Source organism: Manduca sexta, chromosome 24, assembly GCF_014839805.1.
Source record: "Manduca sexta isolate Smith_Timp_Sample1 chromosome 24, JHU_Msex_v1.0, whole genome shotgun sequence".
Taxonomy (NCBI): domain Eukaryota; kingdom Metazoa; phylum Arthropoda; class Insecta; order Lepidoptera; family Sphingidae; genus Manduca; species Manduca sexta.
This window is the reverse complement of record NC_051138.1, coordinates 6,505,850-6,526,388: the sequence shown is the minus strand read 5'-3', so window position 1 is coordinate 6,526,388 and position 20,539 is coordinate 6,505,850. Positions and strand designations below refer to the sequence as shown.

The 20,539-nt window shown below is 34.0% G+C and overlaps 2 protein-coding genes across 2 annotated transcripts; one reads left to right on the top strand and one right to left on the bottom strand.

The window, feature by feature from the left end:
* Nucleotides 1–1,092: 1,092 nt before the first annotated feature.
* On the top strand, nt 1,093–8,300 carry LOC115440452 (xanthine dehydrogenase). Its single transcript, XM_030164768.2, has 8 exons — nt 1,093–1,167; nt 2,101–2,255; nt 3,115–5,287; nt 5,365–5,673; nt 5,747–6,084; nt 6,491–7,295; nt 7,661–7,828; nt 8,075–8,300. Exons 1-8 carry the CDS (start codon nt 1,093–1,095, stop codon nt 8,123–8,125), a joined length of 4,074 nt encoding a protein of 1,357 aa, XP_030020628.1. The 3' UTR covers nt 8,126–8,300.
* Nucleotides 8,301–9,805: 1,505 nt separating this feature from the next.
* Nucleotides 9,806–20,314, bottom strand: LOC115440451 (transport and Golgi organization protein 1). The gene is made up of 13 exons (XM_030164767.2): nt 20,113–20,314; nt 18,100–20,025; nt 16,386–16,585; nt 15,571–15,862; nt 14,949–15,145; nt 14,452–14,583; nt 13,699–13,847; nt 13,517–13,618; nt 12,774–12,991; nt 11,486–11,627; nt 11,119–11,289; nt 10,365–10,480; nt 9,806–9,979 (listed from the first exon to the last, which is right to left on the bottom strand). Exons 1-13 carry the CDS (start codon nt 20,207–20,209, stop codon nt 9,936–9,938), a joined length of 3,786 nt encoding a protein of 1,261 aa, XP_030020627.2. The 5' UTR covers nt 20,210–20,314; the 3' UTR covers nt 9,806–9,935.
* Between the last annotated feature and the right edge of the window lie 225 nt (nt 20,315–20,539).

The window sequence follows — 20,539 nt, the reverse complement described above, 5'->3', positions numbered from 1 at the left end:
ACGCGTGATGGTTTATTATTAGCGTATTTCATGTATAACTTTGGTGTTTCTATACCGATTTCTATGATTCTTTTTTATGGAATATTAAATAATGTTAACTTTTTTAATTAGGGATGACTGAGAGTGTTATAAACGTAAGAGTAGACAAATATAATGAGAAAGCTTCGAACTGCTAAGTTATCGGGAGTTACACGTGTTATTGTGAGTCAACCATAAAAGACAGACATATGCTGTCGTGGGATATTTTTTATATAATTTTAAGGAGAACATTTCCGTCATACATGATTTCTGTGTAGCTTTAACCATTAAGGTTGCACACGCGACGGAAGCTTAAAAAATGGAGTAACTTCTCCTGTTTTCCCAACATTCCCCTTCACTGCTCTGCTCCTATTAATTGTAGCGTGATGAAAAGTATACTATAACCAGCTCAGGAGTATGAAAAATAATTGTACCAAGTTTCGTTAAAATCCGTCGAGTAGTTTTTGATTCTATAACGGTTATACAGACAGACAGACAGACAAAAATTTTACTACTTGCATTTTTGGCATCAGTATCGATCCCTAATCACCCCCTGATAGTTATTTTGGAAATATATTTCATGTACAGAATTGACCTCTCTACAAGTTTTATTATAAGTATAGATATAGATATAGATAAGTATGTACCTAAACTCCCATAGATTCGAAGAAAGCAATAGGTAATCAGGTACTAAGAATGTGTTGACCTTATCTACTCTCAATAAGTAATAAGGCCAAATGAATGTAAAACTAGTTTGTAACACTGGCAAGCGCATAACGAAAACATATTTTGCTTTTGAACAAGATATGCATCACTATCTTATCATGTTTTATTTTCATTAAATAGTTAGCGACTAGTACTTTGTTAACACATGCATGTCAAATACAACTGATAACACAGCATATAGATACATACGTACTGTCGACTAACAAGTTCTATACAGTTTATTATTGTCCATCCAAGTAGAAAATCGTCGCTGCCGCATAGTCACACGAGCGATTATTACTCTCAGTCACATTTTACTTACATCGAGGACGGACGTGTTCGTATCTTAAATTTATTAAAGTTTTAAACATGGGATTGTTGAATGCCGATGAAGAAATCCACGATGTCAGCACAGATCTGGTTTTTTATGTTAATGGCAAGAAGGTAAGCATAATGATTATACTGATTATCGTGTCTATTTTACCGTCATTAGTAAATTGTGACTATTGATTTTTTCAAAGAAATCATTTAAATTTAAAAGGTGCACTGATAATCCGTTTTAATTTTCCTTAAAATGTATTGACCATTATGGACACAGAATTTATTTTCGGTGTAGTACAATGATCAACTTTGAATCTTAATATTAGACAATAATCCACCTTCATGTTATTATTGCTCATGCTTTTGAAGTATTTCTTCACTTTATGCTGTGAGTATGGCCTCGAGTGTTTATAATTTGAGTTTGGACGTAGAGCGTTTATCCCTTATACAGCTACTTCCATTGACAAATGCATTGTAATTATCCCTATCTATGTATATGATCTTTTGGTAAGTTGTATCTATTTCGTAAGATAGTTGGTTTAATCATATTATGTTTTGGTCACTTATTCGTAAAATGAAATAGATTATAATAGGTAACCGAACCAAATTGGAAATTAAAAGATAGTAGTAAAAATACTAAGAAGACAAATTTACATACGCTTCATTTGTACCTTCAACTCATTGTTGCATCACATTGAGAATAAGATATTGTTGTTTGTTTAAATAATGGAGGGTCGTTGGTTGATTGATGAGACATGATAAAACTGACCCGTGCCCCCTACAGGGGTAAACTAAATGTATGATTTAGTAACATGTTTATCTTACTATATTCGATATTAATATTAAAAGTAGAGTATATTCTAGAAACTTGGTGTTTTTTGTGTCGTGTTTGTCTATTATTGTCACTGTTTAATATATTACAATAACACCTTCCTAACGAGTCAGTTCTAACTGAATTAGTTAATTTTACTTATATAATGTTTTTTTTTGTAATGTTCTTGCTTGCTTTATTAATATTATTTTTGATAGATAATGCGTTAATAAATATGATTTCAGGTCGTTGAGCCAAATCCAGATCCCTCATGGACCCTGCTGTGGTACCTTCGCAAGAAACTTCGTCTCACTGGTACCAAGTTAGGATGCGCCGAAGGAGGATGTGGGGCTTGTACGGTTATGATATCCAAGTACCACAGAAAAGAGAAAAAAATAAAGTATCCTTTTAATACATTGCAATTAAAATAAGAAAAAGCTTTAATACTAAAAACTTTAATCGGATTTAGAATTTGGTACCTAATTTATTATTTGAAAGTGGATTATAATTAATGAATATTTTTATTCACTAAACAGTTTTTCTGATTTGTATGTATGTATTGATTTAGGCCATGTTTTTTTGTCTTTATGGCTTAGTACCTGAAATAATACTTAATGAGTAGTGTACATTATTAGTTTTAGACATTTTTTGTCTTATCAATATAATAATATTGTTATTAGGTATGCATAGCTATACAAACATCGTTATAGCTCTATACTCAGCAAAACGATGCATTTTTAGAAGCTATTTATTCAAAATTTATAATACATATAGAAACTTTATAAAACATCACATTTATGTAATATGTTTACTTTAGTTGGTTTAATTTTTTGATATTCTGAATATTCATTTGTTATTTTCATAATGAATATTCTACTAAAATTGTTGATTCTGTGCATCTTCTCCTTAAATATGTACCTATATAATTTTAATTTGCAAACAAAACTATTAGATAGTTAATGTTATAAAGATAATGGAATTTGGTAGTTTAAAATGTTCATTAAGTCCAAAATTTATTATTCAAAGAAATTATATCTACATTTTTACATATTCCCGCCCGCAATTCGCGCACCGCCAATTATGGAACGCCACAACTGTTGAAGAAAGTTATTTGTCCGAATATAATGAATATTTAACTCATTTAGCCTCTAAATATATTTGCACATAAATTGGTATCGTACTTTACTTAGTCAAAGGAAGAGCCAGTACTTTTGTATATAAATATTTAAAATATTTTTTCTGAACGATAATATGCACAGTCACCTCGCAGTAAACGCATGTTTGGCACCAGTATGCGCAATGCATGGATTAGCTGTTACTACAGTAGAAGGTATCGGATCGACTAAAACAAAGTTACATCCAGTTCAAGAAAGAATTGCCAAAGCTCATGGCTCACAGTGCGGGTTTTGTACCCCTGGTATTGTCATGTCTATGTACACATTATTAAGAAGTTGTAGACACATCAAGTATTCCGATATTGAAGTGGCATTTCAAGGAAACTTGTGCCGCTGCACTGGATACCGAGCTATAATAGAAGGATATAAAACCTTCATTGAGGATTGGGAAACACAGCGCATTGCTAATGGCACAACGAATGGAAATTCGAATAATGTGTGCGCAATGGGAAAAGATTGTTGTAAAAACAAGTCAAAAGATGAAGATGATAGTGAAACCAAATATATCTTCGACAAATCGTCATTTTTGCCCTACGATCCAAGTCAAGAGCCCATATTTCCACCTGAACTTAAACTTTCGTCAATGTATGATGATCAATATTTGATATTTCGAGGAAAAAACACCACGTGGCATCGACCTACTGAATTAAGTACGCTGTTGACATTGAAAAATAAATACCCCAATGCAAAAATTGTTGTCGGAAACACAGAAGTTGGAGTTGAAGTAAAATTCAAACATTGTATTTACCCAGTTATAATAATGCCAAATAGTATTCCAGAACTAAATTCTATCATTGAAAATGATACTGGGTTAACTATAGGCGCCGCAGTAACTCTTATGGAAATGGAAAATACTTTTAGAAAATATATTCAGTCGTTACCTCATTATAAAACCCGAACATTGAGTACTATAGTGGACATGTTAAACTGGTTTGCCGGCAAGCAGATACGAAATGTTGCTGCCATGGGCGGAAACATAATGACAGGCAGTCCGATTTCCGATTTAAATCCAATTTTAATGTCTCTAAAAGTAAAACTGAATCTTCTAAGTAAAGATAATGGTCATCGATCGATATTAATGGACGAGACCTTCTTTACGGGATATAGAAAAAATGTTGTAAAGCCGGATGAAATATTATTATCAATAGAAATACCTTTTACATCGAAAAATCATTACATAAAAGCATATAAACAAGCAAAAAGACGAGAAGATGATATATCTATTGTCACCGCTGCAATAAATGTTGAATTTCAAGGAAATTCAAATATAATACAAAATATAACTTTGGCGTTCGGTGGTATGGCACCTGTAACTAAAATAGCAACAAAAACAGGTAATGGTTTAAAAGGTGTAAAATGGGATAGAGCTATGCTTGAACAAGCATTTACACTATTGGTCGACGAATTACCATTGGATGCCTCTGCACCTGGTGGAAATATACAATTTCGTCGTGCTTTAACTATGAGTTTATTCATGAAAGCTTATTTAGCTATATCACAAGAGATGGCGGAAGATTATAATGTGGAAAATTCTATTGAGCCGCAACACCGCAGCGGCGCCAATCAATTTCATGGTAGCATCCCTAAAAGTGCACAATATTTTGAATTAGTCGGTGACAAGCAAATTAAAAGCGACGCAGTTGGTCGGCCTATGCAACACATGTCGGCATATAAACAAGTAACTGGTGAAGCAATATATTGCGATGATATGCCCACAGCAGAAGGAGAACTTTACTTAGCCTTTGTTATAAGCACGAAAGCGCATGCAAAATTAATATCGGTTGATCCAACGAATGCTTTAGCACAACCCGGTGTCGTAGCATTTTTCTCGGCTAAAGATTTAACAAGTGAGCAAAATGAAATTGGACCTATATTCCACGATGAGGAACTGTTTGCCAGCGAGAAAGTAGTGAGTCAAGGTCAAACCGTAGGTGTTATTGTGGCCGAAGATCAGGAAACTGCCCAAGCTGCTGCTAGAATGGTAAAGATTGAATATGAGGAAATACATCCAATCATCGTAACTATAGAAGATGCCATTAAACATAATTCATTTTATCCACAATTCCCTAAAACCATTAAAAGGGGTGACGTAAAATCGGCGTTTGAAGACAAAAATAACGTTATCATCGAAGGTCAATGCCGAATGGGTGGTCAAGAGCATTTTTATCTAGAGACACATGCGGCATTCGCGATTCCAAAGAAAGAAGATGATGAAATAGAAATATTTTGTTCGAGTCAACATCCTTCAGAAATTGCGGTCAGTGATTGAAAAGAAAAATAATGAGATCACTAAAATTATGATGGTAATAATTAAAAGCGTATTATATTTTTCAGAAACTCGTTAGTCACATATTACACGTACCCATGAATAGAATTGTCGCACGTGTAAAACGTATGGGCGGAGGTTTTGGAGGCAAAGAATCTCGGGGTATGTTGGTTGCTTTGCCTGTTGCGTTTGCAGCCCATAAACTCAACCGACCAGTGCGTTGCATGCTAGACCGCGATGAAGACATGCAAATGACAGGTACAAGACATCCTTTCCTGATAAAATATAAAGTTGCGACCACAAAAGAAGGCAAAATTGTTGGAGCCGAAGTCAATATTTATAACAACGGTGGTTACTCCATTGATCTTTCGGGTCCTGTGAGTATTTGAAATAAAATTTTGGATATCTTAAATAAAAATGGTGAAATACAATGAAATGTGTTCTTTTCAGGTCGTTGAAAGAGCTATGTTCCATTTTGAAAATGCTTATTACATTCCCAATTCTCAAGTGACTGGACACGTCTGTAGAACTAATTTGCCATCCAATACCGCGTTCAGAGGATTTGGAGGCCCTCAAGGCATGTTTGGAGCTGAGAATATGATAAGAGATATAGCCTACAAGCTAGGGAAAAATCCTATTGAAATAAGTCAATTGAATTTGTATCAAGAAAACTCCATTACTCATTATGGCCAAACATTGACCCATTGTACTTTGCAAAGATGTTGGGATGAATGTATCGAAAAAAGCAATTTAGTTGAGAGAAAAGCAAACATTGAGTTGTTTAATAAGTAAGTCCAGGTTCATTATTATTACAAGTTATATTTTCATTTGTAGTGGTTTTTGAAGTTGGGTTTAGAAATTCTTTAAAGTTTTTTTTTATTTATGACTTTGTGAGTGTTTATATTTTGCTGTGAGATAGTTATTCATCAGGTGACGCACTAGCCAAGAGACTTGAAAGGGCAGTAGGACAGATTGATAATACGATGTCCCCTTGACACTAAGGGCTGGCCACTGATGCACATGGCTAGGTCCATTTGAAGCCATTGAAATACTTGATTTCGCTATCAAATACTGATATCAGTGATTGGCAGAATAAAAGTTGTAGTTTTGACAGGTTTTATTTCGATCCGCAGCATAATTAAGCTACATTATATTTTTAAGGTATTACAAATTAAAAATACAAACTCTTTACAGGCAACACAGATGGAGGAAACGCGGAATATCCATAATACCAACAAAATTCGGTATCGCATTTACGGAAAAACTGTTGAATCAAGCTGGTGCTTTGGTTCTTATTTATGTAGACGGCTCTGTTCTGTTATCTCATGGAGGCACGGAAATGGGGCAAGGGTTACACACAAAGATGATACAAGTGGCGTCACGTGTTCTCGGAATAGATGTATCTAAAATTCACATTAGCGAGACATCTACAGACAAAGTGCCTAACACTTCAGCCACAGCAGCGAGCGCTGGCTCCGATTTGAACGGTATGGCCGTATTAGAAGCCTGTCAGACCCTCGTCAAACGTCTTCAACCTTTCAAAGAAAAGAACCCTAATGGAAAATGGGAAGATTGGGTATCCGCGGCATACGTCGCAAGAGTAAGCTTGTCGGCAACTGGATTTCACGCAACGCCTGACATCGGATACGACTTCAAAAATAATATAGGGAAACCGTTCAATTACTTTACTTTCGGTGTAGCATGTACTGAAGTGGAAATCGATTGTCTAAGTGGCGATCATCAAGTTATCAGAACGGATATCGTCATGGATTTGGGAGAAAGTATTAATCCCGCCATAGACATTGGCCAAATAGAAGGTGCGTTTATACAAGGATATGGTCTATTTACTATAGAAGAATTAATTTACTCCCCCACGGGAACGTTGTATTCGAGAGGACCCGGTGCTTATAAAATACCTGGTTTTGGAGATATTCCCCAGGAGTTCAATGTATCTTTGCTTAAGGGCGCTCCGAATCCACGTGCTGTATATTCTTCTAAGGTAAGTTTTTGTCATCAATCTTTTTCCTTTTCCTGTTCCAATATTTGTGGTTGGAATATACCTACAATTTCTTAGCATGCAGTCTGAGATTTGGTTTTGTTTATCGAATATCGGTCGTCTGCTTCTATCAGGAAAATGGTATTTCAAAAACCCACTTAGACTTCCGGCGTCGGAGGTCCTGGTTTCTAAGTTCTTTTAATACAATCATACGTATAGTACAAATCTACTAAGATGGTCTACATTTACTTAAACCAAGAAGTAAACATACCTATATTAATCATGCTTTTTTTATTACTACATCAATTTACTTTCTACGACCCATATGTTTACGATACCCATGAATAAAAAATGTACCGTCTCCAAAGGCTGTGGGTGAGCCGCCGCTGTTTTTGGCGTCGTCTGCTTTCTTCGCGATCGTAGAAGCGATCAGGGCAGCGCGGGCGGACGCCGGCGTGCCTCTAGAATTCCGTTTAGACGCGCCCGCCACTGCGCCGCGTATCCGCATGGCTTGTGAAGACCATATCACAAAGAAGGTACACGTTGTTTTACTAACTGTTTTAGTAAATTAACCCAATTTATACTTATAGATAATTCAAGACTTTATTGGCATAACCGGTGCTTTAAAAGTAAAGATGTTTCGACCGCCCAACCAGTACACTTTCCAACATATATTAAGTGGAATTGAACATATTACTGTCTTTTGATAATAACCAGCTATTAAAGTAGTTCTAAGAAATTCAAGTTGAAGATTGACATCACGTCATTCAATTTTTTTTCAGCTTGCTGAACCAGATCCAAGCACCTATGTCCCATGGAATGTCGTCCCATGATCTACAGTTTTTTTTAGGTTGTGAAACTGTTGTGACTTTTTATACCTGCTAGAGATAAATTTACAACAAATAAAGTTATATATTTATATCTTCTTATAATCACATAAGTTGCAAGATACAAAAAAATAACATTAGTCATTTATGTTACAAAAAAAATAAAAATATATTTACAATAGTTTTATTTTACAAATTTCCTATTAAATAAAAAAATAATTTAAAAAGCCTTAAGATGACAAAAACTAATGGCATTATAAAATAAGAATCGGTGATAAAAATATCAAAAAACTTATTCATAAAATTTATTTATTCAATATTCTAAAAATTATATTACATTTAACTGCCTAGTCGTATAAAACAAGCCATCAATAAATTAAAGAAACAAAACTATTTAATGACAAGTCTGGAATAAATATTTTACTTATTTTAGATGATTTGTTGTCCCTTAGTGCATATTTACGTGTGCTGTGTATTCCGTAAGTACTTTTCAATACCGATTTAGTCTGTTTTTGAGCCTGTTAGTGTGGATAATAGGAACATCTGTAATTTTTCATTACAAAGATGTTAAGTAAGAATCAGGTACATTATATTTTACAAATATTTGGCTATATCCAAAGCTTCAAACATAGCTTCAGTTGTTAATTGAAATGTTTCAACTCATCCAGGTGTACGCTTTTTGTTGTTGTTATACAGACTTGTATCTTTTTAATAATTAATTGTTAATATTAATTCGTAAAGTATCGAAGTTTATGTCAACCGCAACCTATTTTGATAAACTACTCTGTTACTAATGCCTTCAAACTGTAAATTTCTTTTCATGGCATTATTGCAACACAGAGATAAAATTGAAACGAGTTTTTTTTAGTACATTACTAAAGCCAATTTAGAGACAAATTTATGTACACAAGTAATAAACTTTACAAATGAACAATACTTTGACAGCACAATTTCAATCATGTAGCCACTGCCTCTTTAGCGAGTGTGAAGCATCTCAAAATTAGTTAATTTAATTATAGCGTTTTTTGTTTTTTATTTACTGAATTAACGGAAATTGTTTTTTCTATAAGCATCCGAAATGTCCATTTAAATTAATTATTGTGTCCTATGACTATATTTACTCACCAACCCGAAATTTTAGGAGAATTCTAATCCATAAGATAACATATAACATCCGCCTTATTCACATAGTATATTTTTTTTGGATATATGGTCTAAAATATTGTTAAATACGGGCGAGAGTATTATTACATTACATTTCTTTACACGCCTTAGTTGTTTTTCTTTACACACACTAGTATGCATCTTATATGATATACAGTTTTTATTAATTTATTTAAATACACCGCGACAAATGAGCGTAGTTGTCAGATAACAATTACCTGATCTAAGCCACAGAACAATGGCGTTGATAAAACGGAAATTACGAGGGTTTGGATCATGTATTTACTGCCGTTTCCAATAAACGATTCTAAACGCATTTTTAATCCATTGTAAAAATGGTCCAATTAGAACAAAGTTGTTTTGACGTTCTTATAAATGACTGATTTTGAATGGTTTATTCTTGAGATCGGATCAAAGATTGAGATTGCGATTATTTATTGAAAACGGCCGTTAGTCATTTATGGCATATTTTTATATGGTGCGTTTTATTCACTCGCGTTCATGGTGGTTAAAAAACGTGTGTGAGCTTCTTATATTTTTATTTCTTAAAGGCAATTCAACTATTCAAAACCACCAGCATTTCTTTTAGCTTTATCGCAAGCATTATCTTGAAGTCCATTGGATATTCGTACCTTAATTTTAATACAATAGACTATTTATCTGACTCTGATGAACATCCCGATGCTGAACTTGGGCCTGAAATGATTTTAATAATTAATATAGTAAGTTTTTAATTCAAATATGTTTTTGGCATGGATTTATAATGTATATTAAACTAAGTATCAATATTAGCTAATGTAAGTTAAAAGTAAATTCTTGTAATAAACCAGTACAATTTAAAATGACTTAGTTTGAAAACTTTGTGAACAAATGTAATCTACATGACCATAAAGAGTTACCGGCTTTTAATGTTGTTTGTACGGGATAATCTACGTAATCCTTAAACCATATCTAAAATGTATACCTACTACTAATGTGATTGGTGCTAAATATAAGATATTTTTTTTTACTTTATTCAGAGAAAATACTTTAAAAATTTACGGGAGAATATTTGCGATACCAATAAAAATATTATTCTCACCAGAATGCCTCGAGTATCTGTTTCGCCGTCGCGGGTCCCGCGACGGGCTATCTGAAGGGTATTCGGTCTCTGTGTCGGGTATGTTGCGCGACCGCGACCCTCTTCCCTCCTGATATCTGTTAAATTATCACAAGTATATACATTTATAATGTTAATACAGTTATATATAGTGTGCTAGTTGTTTAATTATCTTTGTTTATTTGCCCTAGAAAACTAAGTGTTATGAAGTTTAATCAACCATTTTCATTTCTATTAACGGGTAAAAAACAAGAATACCACTCAAATACCAAACATAAAAATATTATTGGCATTAACAGTTCACTAAATTAAATTAAATTAACCTAGCGCCTATACAAAACGGACATGTTCTTTTAATCGTAATCGGAACTGCCTAAATTTTAATTAATGGATATGGAAAAGCAGTGTCTCCTGAAACAAGTATTGCTATACTTAAAAGGAGATGCCAAAATCTGTAATTATATTTATTTAGTTGGTGCCAAATAAAATTATTTTATTTTTAAATGGCAGCTATTTATGCAGCCAGTTTTAAGTGATAATCTATAAAAGAATCGAATCAAACCGAGATATCCTGAGATGTACCGAACAACGTGCTACTTCTATTCAACATATTCTTGCACGATTGAACGAGCCTTGTCTGGCAGTAAGACCAGCTATCGTCCTAAAGTCTTATCCATCATAATTAAGAATTGTTCAAATATTAAGAGCCAATACCATAAGAAGGAGACTATGTTACCTTTCCCGTGATCGTCTCCTGGATCTCGGTGAGTAAGGCGACCGGCGTGGCCGCGGCGAGTATCGACTGTCGGGCGAGTAGCGAGTGGTGCCGGGCGAGTACCGGCTCTCGGGCGAGTACCTGCTCTCCGGCGAGTACCTACTCTCCGGCGAGTATCGCCTGTCATTGTACCTTTGTTGAAAACAGAATAAATGATTGGTATTCTTAATTTGGTAAACAAGTGCCTGACTAACGCAAGGTATGTATGCAGCAATTATCTTTAAAAGAGGATAAAGGAAGCTGTTGGTATCCATATTGATTAAAACAGATAAAATAGTCTCGAGTGAAGTATTTATATTATATGTAAGTTTTATCGACAATAACTTACCTAGGTGGGTGGGGAGATGGTAACCTGCCAAGCGGCGGTGGACGCGGCAGCGGTGGCAATAGTGGAGGTGGGAGGAACGCTAGTGGTGGCAGCGGAGGTGGTATCACCTGGTTCTCATTGCCTTCTAGAGGCGATGCCACTTCTGCAAAAAAAATATTTTGAAATAACATGCATTAATTATTTTATTTAGAAGAGGGGGTAGTTTATTTCTGAGAATGAGACATTAATTAAAGGCCAGTGTCTTCGTTGACCAGTAGTGACTAGTGACAGTCACTGTTATTTTGTCAAAATTATGCCGTTTGTGTTGCGGCAACTTTTCTTTTCTTTTTATGTTGTCGCAAATCTTATGATTTTTATTTTATTTTTTAGTTATAGTCTTTTTACTTTATTTTATTATTTATGTCGTTTTTTTTTACAGTTCATGAGGAAATTATCTGTAAATCAGAGACAAATTATTTGAATTCATTAATATTTTGGGATATGAGAATAAAATGAATTTATTTAGTGACCAGTGGTGAGTGGGTAGTAAATAAGAACATATTTTTAATTTGAAAATAATTATAGTAAAATGATATTAAAAAACTGAATAATTTAGTTTGTCTCGGTGTTCTTGTGGGACGAAACGTGATGTGGATGTTTGTGGATGTGTTGTAATATTATGTACAGACCAAGCGCGAGCTTCGAGGACTCTTAAGGAAAATTGACGTAATGAGAATGTAGTGCTTCAGTTGACATTACAATAAATTACTAAACTTATTGATCTAAGTACATTTGGTAGTTTGTAATGAATCCTAATGGTCATTTAACTAACTTCAAAATAAATTATGCAGTGAGGAATTAATTCTACTAGTTTTGATTACTATGTAAAATGAAAATGAGCAAGACGTGATCGACGATGAGCGCGGTGTATATGTGCGGTGTATGTGTGCGGTGTATGTGTGCGGTGTATGTGTGCGGTGTATGTGTGCGGTGTATGTGTGCGGTGTATGTGTGCGGTGTATGTGTGCGGTGTATGTGTGCGGTGTATGTGTGCGGTGTATGTGTGCGGTGTATGTGTGCGGTGTATGTGTGCGGTGTATGTGTGCGGTGTATGTGTGCGGTGTATGTGTGCGGTGTATGTGTGCGGTGTATGTGTGCGGTGTATGTGTGCGGTGTATGTGTGCGGTGTATGTGTGCGGTGTATGTGTGCGGTGTATGTGTGCGGTGTATGTGTGCGGTGTATGTGTGCGGTGTATGTGTGCGGTGTATGTGTGCGGTGTATGTGCGCGGTGTATGTGTGCGGTCTCACTGTGGTGCGGCGACACGGCGCCGTCGGCGGAGTGCGCGGAGAGCGCGGCGAGCTTGCGGCGCAGCGTGGCGGCGTCGTCGCGCGCCGCGTCCGCCTCGCGCCGCGCCGCGCGCGCGTCCAGCCACGCCGCGTGCGCGCGCGCCTCCAGCTCGCCCAGCGCCGTGCGCCGCGCCGACTCCGCCTCCGCCAGCTCCAGGGTCAGCGCGTCGCACTTCTCCCTGCGACCATCATTTACACTGCTTTAGGCGATGCGCAGATGCTAAGTATTTTCGTCGGAATTCGAACAAGTTAGTGGTTAGTTCTTCCTATATTTTCAGACAAATTAATTAATTTCAAAATTCTTCTCTCAGGAAAAAATACCCCGCTGAGAAATAAAAATTTCCCCTCAATGAATTTCGGCTACGGCGGCCAATCAAAAGTACGCAGGAGATTACGTATTTTAGGGCACAACTGTGTTCGCAATACACAGGTATACTCTATGTTCCTTTACTCTCACGAGAGAGAGAAGCAGAAATCGGGCGTAGGACAAATGGCTTTGCGTGCTTCCTGAAACATAGGGATTCTCATAGCGCTAATTTCTTGATTCAGATCTGCGACTGAGTAATTTTTAGGATGGAAAAACCCAGTCACTGTTTTTTTTTGATTCGACTCGAAACCTCAGAGTACTTCTACCGCAAACGCAATACAACTACGCCACAACTAAAGCAAGACATTACAAAATAATTCCGAAATTATAAACTTACTTAAATCGCTGCACTTCTTGCTGTAATAATTCTATTTTTTCTACAGTGCTAGCCGATTCGCCTTGTTTGCTGAGCCAAAGGGATTCTTTTGCACTCAACTCCCTAGAAAAAAAAAAATATTTTTATAACACAATAACGAGTTTAATACGAACTTATTAGTTGTAAAATAATAATTCACTTACTTCAATAATTCACTTTCGCGTTCTTGGAAATATTTGCCTAGGACTTCCAGCCTGGTTTTCGCTTCAGTGGCCTGTTGCGTACTTGTACGTAACGTCTCCTGCGTTATTTGTAACTCTTCACTCAAACGCGTCCGTTCTTTATGCTCTATCTGGATATAAAAACATTTATATATATTTAATATTATATATTATACTCTAAAACAAAAAAAGATACAATTTCCAATTCTTCAAGTTTGACGGGGATAATTGGCGACTGAATGAAAAACTATACGCTAATAGTCAAGCGATGTTATTTATCCGTAGTGCGTGCGTGATGAAGAGATAGTAAAACAATTTGTTTACATAGGTTCTTCTATTAATATATGGTGTATAAACAGTTATTAGGGTACATTTGATATTGCATATTATTTTTATAAAACAGTACAAAATCTAATTTAACCTCTACAAAAAGCTTTTCTGTATTTAATAAACAGTATCAAAATTTGTTGTGAAATGAGTCGACAAATTATATTTTAAATATTGCTTCACAGCAATGTTTGCTAATACGAAATAGAAGCTGTGGTTGATAACTTGTTATAAATGATAATATTACATACAAGTCCAATATTGTTCTCAAGTAAGTAGTGACATTGCCTTGTCGGGAATAATTAATATCTTTACACATTATCTCCTAACAGTCTAAAAACTGTAAGTGTACTAAATTTTTATTGAAGAAAATCTTTGATAAAATGAAAAAAAAAGAGTCAGTCATACCTCATACTTGTTCACATAATTGTTTTTCTCTTCCAAAGCTTTAGACAACTTTGCCTTAATCTCAGTGTGGTCGATGAGGGATGTTGCGTCTTCATTTGATGATGAACCGCTCTTTAACTCCTTAATAGCATCCTTAAAAACGAATTAAAGGATTAATACATCTAAAGAGAATTACGATCACTATGTATCTAATTAAAAAACATTCCTAAAAAAAGTAAAAGTTTAAATATGTGTACAACACATTACAAATATTTTTCTTTTTTATGGGACTGCCAGTGAGGCCTTGCTTTTGCCTTTATAGCAACGAGAAAGTGCTATAATATACATTGTTATTTTTATAAACAATTGAATGACTAATGATTTTGTTTGCCGTTTGGAAAGCCCCTTAACTATCTATATTCAGAAGAAACATGACCTCACTAATTACATTACCGAGCATAGGATACTGCATTACATATATCATTATAATAAATGAATAATTTATAACTCAAACTTACTTTTAAGGCATTAATTTCATGTTTCTGCAGTTCAATCGTATTCTTTGCTTCTGTAAATTGTTTATTATTTTCATCAAGTTGTTTCACTTGTTTCTTAGCTTCTTCCAGTGCTGTTTCGGCTGATACGTATTTAAGTTGGAAGTTGTCCCTATCACGACTCACTGAAATTAATTCCTCTTCAAAAGCTTGAACTTTTCCTAAAACCAAAAATGGGCATTTTATAACAAATTTTTAATTATCATATTTAATTAAGGTAATGTTGAAATTTATGGAAAAAAATATTACCCTCCTTTGGCAGTCTAGTAAATTTTTCCTTTTTAAACAAGGATAAATTTTTACATAATTAACACAATGTGCTGGTTATATGAGGTTTGTATATGTGTAATATATTTCAATGATTAAAATGTATATAATTATTTTTTAGGGATTTTTTCTCTAATAAATAATATATTACATGAAAAGGTTACGTTTAGTTAGTCTCATAAATAAATTGCCTGTCTTTCTTGAATGTAGTAATGTATGAGACCAGGGAAGTGTATTGGTTAGATTAAATTAAGTCTCCCTAGTAATAGTTTCTTACAGTAAAGCATTTGGATTAAAAATATAAGCATTATAATATTACCATTCAATTCAGCAATTTGCTCTTCAGAATTAGCTCTCTCAGACAAGAGCTCACTAAGAGTGTTTTCAACTTCACCCAGGGTATTTTGTAATTCCCCAGCAGTATTTTCAGATACCCTCAACAGTTTTTCATTGTCATCTAAAGAATTTCGTAGTCTTTCATTTTGCGCCTTCAATTCATTTATTTCCTCCTTTAATGATTGCACCATATCGTCCATACCAAACGAATTGTCTTCAATGCCAGCTAGTTTACTTTTAGTAGATGTAAGCTCCTCTTTAAGGATCTCACACTCCTACAATATTTAATTGAAATTACATAACAGTAATAAAATTTAAAATTGTAAAATAAAGAACCATAATATTCTAGAATAGACTTAAAATACCATAACAAGATACAGCATGTAATATAAAGCCAAAGTAGTTAACGCAACTAGAGAGTAGAGAACAACTTCACAGATAGCGAGAGATAAGAAATTTTGGGTATCAGGAAGCAACACTTTCAGTTTTAAAACCCAGATATTAAAGACATATTTTTAGATCTTATAAACATAATATGAAAACATTTATATCAGCATGGTCAGCAGAGGTTATAATAATATGTGGAAAGTATCTATTGTATTAGGTATCCAATAACTATATTATCGTTGTGATGTAACAAATATTTGTAATTTAATTATAATTAAGACAACACAGCCCAGTTTCACTACCCTCATGATATATTATTTAGGTTAGCACACTTATGATTTCATACATGAAGTTTGAATATGTATGACTAAAAATAAATATTTGTAATATTTTAAAGTTATAAATACTGACCTTTGTAGAAAAAAGTAAATCCCTTTGTAGTGAATTGATTGTTCCAATAAGTCGGCTGTCCTGCCTTTTATTGTCAATATAATAATATCCCAAAGTGAAGAGTAAGACAGACATAGCCGAAGTCAGCAGGAATGTTAGCAACCGATTTTGGTTATCATTGCCGAAACCATCATGGTATGCTCCATCTAAGCATGTGTCACCTGAAGGACAAAATCGCATGGAATTACTCATATTATATTACTTTGAATATCACATCACTATTATATTTTTCTTGCCTTGTAATGTGTAATATAGAATGCAAAAAACTAAAATAAATCTGTTTTTTATTGTGTGGAATTAACTCATTTTATACTTTTAAGCTTATAATATAATGCTCATTAATAATAAATAATAAGTAATTTGGTTGATAGTTAGCCATCTTACCAATAAACCCTGTATTTGTCTGTAATGGCTATTTGAGGCATAAAAGCGATAGAGAGGTATAAAAATATAACAATGATAGATGTATACAGATTTTAATATGAAAGCCCTATTTTTTCTAATCACTAACATATTTGTTGAATGCTATTATAGCGTGTCATAGCTGTACTGTAATATTATGTATAACACCTTAATCCTACCTGTGTACCACAATAAATATACTTTGAATAATTTGAATTTGAATTGTTACCAAAACAAGAAATAAAGAAATATTATCTTATTTTATACTTTGTTTTAAAAGCATATTGCACAATGAACATCATGCCTTGTGTGTTTATAAACTAACCGGTACTATACTACAGGTGAACATAATTCTAATGAAAATAACATTCATTACTCTTTGATATTGGCATCGTAATATGCATGAAGAAATTTGATTTAATTTTAATACAGCTATAACATAACTTTTGTAATCAATGTTAAAGAATACTTTATTTATAGTTTAATGCAGCAGTCCTTAATATGGCAGCAAGCTATGAATAGCTTCATTTTTTCGATGATGAAATTGATAAGTAATAATAGATAATGCAAGTAATCATATAATGTAGGTATACTTTGATTTTCAGAAGTGGTTGCACAATTTTATCAGTTTTTAATTGTTTAGCAACATAGCTTTTTCTATCAATAATATTCTACTATAATATTATCTAATATGCAAGTTACCTCATATAAATTCTAAAAACTAGCTATAAGTTGAAAGAAACTGTAGAATAATTTATCAAAACCAGTTGTAGTTGTTTGTCTACATTATATAAAGAATTTGGGTATAAAATCTGGGGCTTCTAGAGCAATTAGTTTAAGCCGTATTGTCTGGTTAGTCAATGTTGAATTAATGAAGTAGATTACATAATGAATATTTGTATTGAATAACACTATTGGTTTGTACAACAGATAATTACAATGACTAAATTATTATAAAATATGATGCATTCAGCTGATACTAAAACAATTAAAATAGTGATGAGTTCTTAAAACATAAAGTAGATTATGGTGGGAAAGGTTTTAAAAAATATCATTGTGGAATCAAGGCTGGAAAAAGATTTTTCATATCTATGAAAGTATTACTTACTTTATCATTAAGGTCTAACTAGTTAATGCAAATTAATATATTTTTATTTGGTTCTTAATATGGCTATATGTCATATACACATCATCCACCCTTCTAAAGGCAAAGTGTAGAAAAACGAGCCCTTTAACAGTATATGTCATATAAGTTTTGAGATAATGTACTCACCAGTTGCTTGGAAGAATGCTTTTGTTTGTTCATTGGACCCCATGACTGATGTGTAAGTAGTTATTATGTATTTCAATATTGAAAATCCCTCTTCACCATCTACTTTTTCTTTTTCAAAAGGTGGATATTCTTCTTTATTGTAAACTTTTTCAGGTGATTCTGTTGTTGTTGACCACATTTCTGAGATTGTTGTATACACATTAGACAAAATACCATCAGCATTTTCAGGCACAGATTCTGTTGTTGGTTCTTCATAAGTTTCCGTGACAGGTTCTAAAGGAGTTGATTCTGTTGTGGGCACGTAAATATCTTCTGTAAGTGATGGTTCAGTAGTGGGAACGTAAGTATTTTCTGTAGGTAGTGATTCAGTAGTAACAGGAACATGAACATCTACCAGAGGTGGTGATTCAGTCACAGTATAAACATCATTTGTATTTGTTTCTTGACTATCCATAGTTTTATCATTTTTGGCACTGTCTTCAGTATTTTGAATCCAATTATTTTCTTCTAAAGTCATACTGGATTGGGTGGTATGTTCAGTTGATGGAACATAAGGAACTTCAGTAGCAGGAGGCAATGTTTCTGCACTTTGGCTGAAGATTGGAGGCAATGTACCAAAGTCAGGATTGAAAATAGGTGATATAGTTTGTGTTGTAATAGGTTGATCATCATTTGATGTTGGAATTTCATTAACATGATTATTAAGATTACTACTGTCACTAGCAGGTGGTAACTGATTGTCAACTTCAGAGCTCTCAGGATAACTATTTTCTTCACTGAGATCTTCATCATTTATTTCAGTTTCTTGATGAGTTATTTCAGTGTCATTTGGAATAGGTTCTATGGCAGAGTCTGAAGGTGGAAGTTTGTTATCACTCACTGAATCAGGGGTTATTGCATAATTAGGTTCCATATTTGTTGGTTCTTGAATATTTTCAACATTTTCAGATACCGGTACATGATTTTGAGCTGTAGTAGATAGATCTGGTTGTGGGGTTGAAACATTTTCAGGAATTACTATAGATTCATGGTTGTTTTCTACTGTTTCTTCTTCTTTAGTTGTTCCTTCAGAGGGTATAGCCGGTATTGGGTCTTGACCTACATTTTCAATTTTGTTTAATAATAACTCAGATAAAGTATCAGTAATGACATCACTTACAGTTGGTTGTGATACAGTATGTTGATGTTCCGATTGAAGTATTGATTTGTCATTATTGGGTTGTGGACTGTTCTCTAGTTGAGCAATATTATTGGCATCTTCCACATCATTCACATTTTGGTTGAGATGATTTGAATGAGAATTCACCGCTTCTTGAACCTGATCTCCATCATTAAGCAAATCATACAGATTGTTGTCAGAAACATTTTTATCAAGCGGTTGCTCATCTGTAACAGGTAAACTGTCAGTGTGTTCTTGACTAACATGTTGTTCTTCATTTGTTTTTACAGATGTTTCAACTGTATCAGTGCCATGGTTATCATTTTGACCTTCCTGATCATTAGTTTCATTCTCATGTAAACTTTGTTTAACAGTTTCTTTATCAAAAGATGGTGTGTTATTTTCAACTAATACCGATTCACTTGGAACTTCTGTGGTGGAAGTCTGAATATCAGCTTCGGTTGTGTATATTGTGGTGCCTTCAATCACTTCATGAGCCTTTTGTACTTTGTCAGGCTGAACTTGACTGTTTCTTTGAACTTCTTCAATTGGCAAAATAAACTGCGGCTTCCTCTCTATAATTTTGTATTCTTTTAAGAATCTATTGCTAACAAATCCAGTCTTTCCGTTAATAGTAGCATACCATAAGTCGGCATTTGTACCAGCTGATTTCATGAATATAATAGCTTCAGAATTTGCACGGAAAGATATAAGTTCCGCATCAGGGCTATTGTAGTTTAGAGATGTTCTAGCTTTTGATATCGGCTCTGAAATAAAAGTATCATAAAAATACTTAAAATAGAAAGTTATCACACGAAAACTGATTGGCATATGATTTCAGAATGGTAACTCACCGCTGCATTCCTTATTGGCACAATACACTTTATCGGGAAATCGACCCAATGAAGCCGATATATATAACATAAATGAAATAATATAGAATGCAATCATTTTGGCATTATAATTATTAAAAATTTATTATTTTTATAAAATTCACAAGACGTTAGGCCACATCATCTGTCAAGTCGATCGTTCGGTCGTTTCGTGACATGCAGAATGTGTTATATAAGTTTAAGCTATTACAACTGCAACAGACGGCTTAAAAAACTGTAAGCTCAAAAAAAATTGTTTTTATTATTTAGATAAAAAAAGAAAAATTATTAATATATTTATGAAAATATAATAATATAATCCCTGTACTATTACGTACGTTTTACTTGTGTCCCCATCTTGTTAATTGTAATTATACTAGAGCTTGACAATGACGTCTTAAGATGTCGC